This window comes from Camellia sinensis, chromosome 14 (assembly GCF_055761805.1).
Source record: "Camellia sinensis isolate YWXY chromosome 14, ASM5576180v1, whole genome shotgun sequence".
In the NCBI taxonomy this organism is placed as follows: Eukaryota; Viridiplantae; Streptophyta; class Magnoliopsida; order Ericales; family Theaceae; genus Camellia; species Camellia sinensis.
In genome coordinates, this window is record NC_138974.1 from 127,668,196 (window position 1) to 127,672,433 (window position 4,238).

A 4,238-nucleotide genomic window follows, 5' to 3' on the forward strand; every position below is an offset into this window, starting at 1 on the left:
GTTCCAGACCTTATCCGGCCGAGATGATTCTCTGTTAGCCCAGTCTCCATCGGTCGCACGTTCAGATCGGCGAGTGAGGTCCTCCGCGGATCAATTCAACCGAGCACGAGCTCGGCCGTAGCGGAGTGGTACTAAGCTCAGTCATAATGGAGCCCGACGAGGAGCACTGGTCGTCTCGTATAGTAGCACGGTCGTAGGAGGCCGGGTTAGGGCCGTCGGGCTGTCCATTCACGCCAACGCCATTTGGCGGTTCGATTAGGTGGTGTTAGCTGAATTTGTGCTGACACGTAGGGAAATGGGACGGGAGAGCAGGTCCACGCGTCAGACAGCAAATGGATGCAGAGGCAAACGCAGAAGGTATATAAGTATGCCTGCGCCCCCTATGCTAGGGATGGAATATCTTCTGGTGAGAGAAACACCAATCCATTGTCTTTTCTCCATTCTCTTCCTCTCTGAGTGTGTGCTAACTTGATCATCGGAGGGGTTTTCCGGCGACACACTTCCGGGTAGCTCACCTTTATTGTGTGCGCAGGTCGTTTAGAGGAACGCGCAACTTAGATGCAAGGAGTACGAAAGGTTACAGATATTTGGCCCCCGTACAATTGGCGCCGTCTGTGGGAAGCTTTGCAGACACAACCTTGCCCTCCAAGCTCATCGGATCGCCTTTCATGGCAAATAACGACGAAATACCATTATCTGCCATCGACGGTGTTACTCCGGAGTCGGTCAAACGGAGAGACGGACTCCCCGCCGTTCCAAACTTAGCGAACCTGGAGACTTCCCTAGGAGGACTTCCAAGAGATGCACGAGATAAGCGCGCCAGAAGCTTTGGTCACTCACAGTGTCCAGACGGACACCGGCAGCGGAGGGAGTCGCATGCTCGCCGCCTGGAGCACAAGTTGAGGGACCAAGATGCCGTCATCTAGAGAATGGCGGCAGAGATGAAAGCTCTCAAACGACAAGTCAAAGGGAAAGGTGTTGTTGGGGTGGGAGACCACAGTGAGCGCACCCAGCCCCGCCGTTCAGGCAGCTAGAGCCGGCGTCACACGCCCTCCCTTTCCATCACCAGAAGCTATGGGGTTTGAAACTCAGACCCTTCTACGGAAAAGTGTAGCGCGCAAGATAGTACCTACCAACCCTCACGTCCGTCGACGACATCGAGGCATTCATACTCCGTTCGTTTAAAGGACTTGCGGGACGTCTTGAAGGAGCGAGCTCGCCGACGGGAGGTTCAAAGGGTGCCGACACTCCAGCGGTTATCTTATGGAGGTCACGACAGTGAGGAGGTTATGATGCCACCACCACGTTCAGCCGTGCTTGTCCCTTTGGACAAAGATTTGGTAAAGCTGAATGCCACCCCCTTCTCTCTTGAGATGGAGACAACACCGCTCCCAACGAGCTTTCACCAGCCCAAGTTTACGCTTAATGATGGAAAAAGCGATCCATACATGCATATAAGCCACTTCTGGCAGGTCATGGTTGGACACAGGCGTAACAATGCTCTCATGTGCCTTATTTTCCCATCAAGTTTGGGCGGGTTGGGCTTGAAATAGTTTGAGAGGCTCCCGGAGGAAAGAATCGACAGGTGGCAGCAGTTGGCGGAGGCATTTGTGACTCGATTCAAAACCAACACCAAGACGCCAAAGGAAGTGAACCACCTCCTAAGCATCAAAATGGAGTCAAACGACACCCTCAAAGCATACAACGCCAGGTATTGGGAAACCTTCAACGAGATCCTAGATTGCCCTACCAACTTGGCAATCACCCAATATAAACGCGGTCTCCCGGTCGGATATATATTGAGGGACTCGCTCACGATGAATCAACCAACTTCCATGGGGCAACTGATGCAACGCATCAATGAGCACATCCGAGTGGAGGATGATGCAGCGGCGTCCACTGTGAGGGCAAATCCAGTGGCAACAAACAAAATGGCGGCTGGGAAAGTACACACGATCGGATAAGAGACAAACCGTCCGACTAACCGCGCAAGAGAGTTAGACTATGGTCCTGATCGTAGAAACCGGGGTAAGGGTCGTCGCCGTGACCGAGCAGAATACCCCCGTGATGACGCAGTAGATGCGAACAGAAAGTTGAATGCTCGGACGGGCATCACCACGGTGTTTATGATTCCAATCTATCACATACTTACTGAAATCCGTGACGAGGATTACGTCCGATTTCCAGCTAAGTTAGGTGATGCGCAAAAGGGCTTCAATCCGCGGTACCACTGCATATTTCATAGAGAGCGAGGGCACCGGACGGAGGACTGTTTGCCCTTGAAGCAACACTTGGAGGAGTTAGTCGCGGCTGGTCACTTGGACCGTTACATCGATGGGGCCATTAGGGCCACGCATCACACCGTGACTGTGCCGAGCGGTTTGGATGACCTAGAGGTGCCCCCCCAAGGAATAGTCAATGTGATCCACAGTACAGTGGAGCTGGCGTGGGTGTGTGAACTCCGTGGAATGATAAAAAAGGCGGAACATTTGAGGGAGGTTCTGTCAGTCCAGCCCGTGATCAAAAGGGCCAAGACCGAGGAGAAAAATGTTATTAGCTTTTCAAGCAGGGACCTTAAGCGCATTCAGACGCCGCACAACGATGCCCCAGCGGTCACCCTTCGCGTCAGGGACTTTGATGTTAAGCGCATCCTGATCGACCAAGGAAGTTCGGTCGAGATCATATACTACGATGCCTTCAAGCAGCTCAAACTCCGGGATACAGACTTGGCACCGGCAACTTCACCACTAGTTGGTTTCAACTCACAACCGGAGTGGCCGATGGGAAAGATAATCTTACCAGTCAAAACCGGGTCTGTCGTCAAGCAGGTGGAGTTCTGGGTATTGAAGGTGCCGTCCACATACAATCTGATCCTCGGTAGGGGATAGCTTTACGCCATGCAAGCGGTAGCATCAACCTACCACCAGGTCATGAGGTTCCCCTCGGCTACGAGGGAAGTTAAGGAGATCTGGGGCGATCAAGTCATGTCGAAGCAGTGCTTCGTGGCAGTAAATGGGAGCTGAGCTGCCAAAGGCTTCCTGCAAATGATCGAAGGCGTGGAAGACCAAAGTGTCCTGGATAATGTGGGCATCAGGGCTGAGGAAAAGGCTATTGAAGAATTGGTGGAGGTGCGAATTGACAGGAAAAAACACGACAAGTTCTTTTTGCTGGGATCTAGCCTGACCGCCGAAGAAAAGACCGAGATGGTGGAGTTCTTAGTGGCGGATATCGAAGTCTTTGCATGGACGTCGTACGACATGCTTGGCATTGATCCAAGCTTCATTTGTCACCAACTCAATGTCTTCCCGGACGCATGTCCTGTTATTCAAAGAACGATGAGGTCAGTCCTTCACTGCGTCGAGGTAATCACGAAGGAAGTCAAGAACCTCTTGGAAGCTAGGGCAATCTAGGAAGTGCACTACCCTCGGTGGGTTTCAAACACGGTCGTAGTACCCAAAAAGAATGGGAAGTGGCAAGTTTGCGTTGATTACAAGACAGTCAACCGAGCTTGTCCTAAAGACAGCTTTCCCCTGCCCAGAATAGACCAGCTAGTGGATTTTATAGCCGGACATAACAAGCTCAGTTTCTTGGATGCCTATCGCCGTTATCACCAGATTGCCATGCATGCACCTGACCGCGAGATAACTTCTTTCACGATCCCAAGGGGATTGTTCTGCTATAGAGTCATGCCTTTTGGTTTGAAAAACGCCGGGGCAACTTTCCAGAGGATGGTGACCAAGATGTTCGCCCCTCTGCTAGGCCGCACGACAGAGGCTTACATCGATGACATGGTGGTCAAAAGCAAGCAGTAGGCCGACCACTTGTCCAACCTAGCCGAGATGTTCGCCATTCTTAAGCAACACAAGCCTCGCCTCAATGCATTCAAGTGTGCCTTCGGTGTGGGGTCAGGGAAATTCCTTGGCTTCCTAGTTACCAACCGAGGCATCGAAGTGGACCCCTCATGAATCAGAGCCATACAAGGATATGTGCAACATCTTGCCGGTATCGTTGCCGACCTTTCTTTCAAGCTTTGAAGTCCAAGTTTTCATGGGATAAAGAATGCGACAAGGCCTTGGGTGAGCTCAAGGCACATTTGTCTTCCACCCCACTATTGGTAACACCTAAGCCCGGCGAAGAGCTCTACATTTATCTTGTTGTCTTTTAACATGCAATTAGTGCTGTGGTATCTGATAATGACACCCAGTTTGACGGACGATTGTTTAGAGGATTTTGTGAGG

At 51.7% G+C, this 4,238-nt stretch overlaps 1 protein-coding gene across 1 annotated transcript; it reads left to right on the plus strand.

Moving 5' to 3' along the window:
- The first annotated feature begins 1,292 nt into the window (after positions 1 to 1,292).
- Positions 1,293 to 2,888, plus strand: LOC145807283 (uncharacterized). Its single transcript, XM_082905244.1, has 3 exons — positions 1,293 to 1,472; positions 1,554 to 1,946; positions 2,034 to 2,888. The coding sequence occupies exons 1-3, from the start codon at positions 1,293 to 1,295 to the stop codon at positions 2,886 to 2,888; spliced, it is 1,428 nt and encodes a 475-aa protein (XP_082761370.1).
- The last annotated feature ends 1,350 nt before the right edge of the window (positions 2,889 to 4,238 follow it).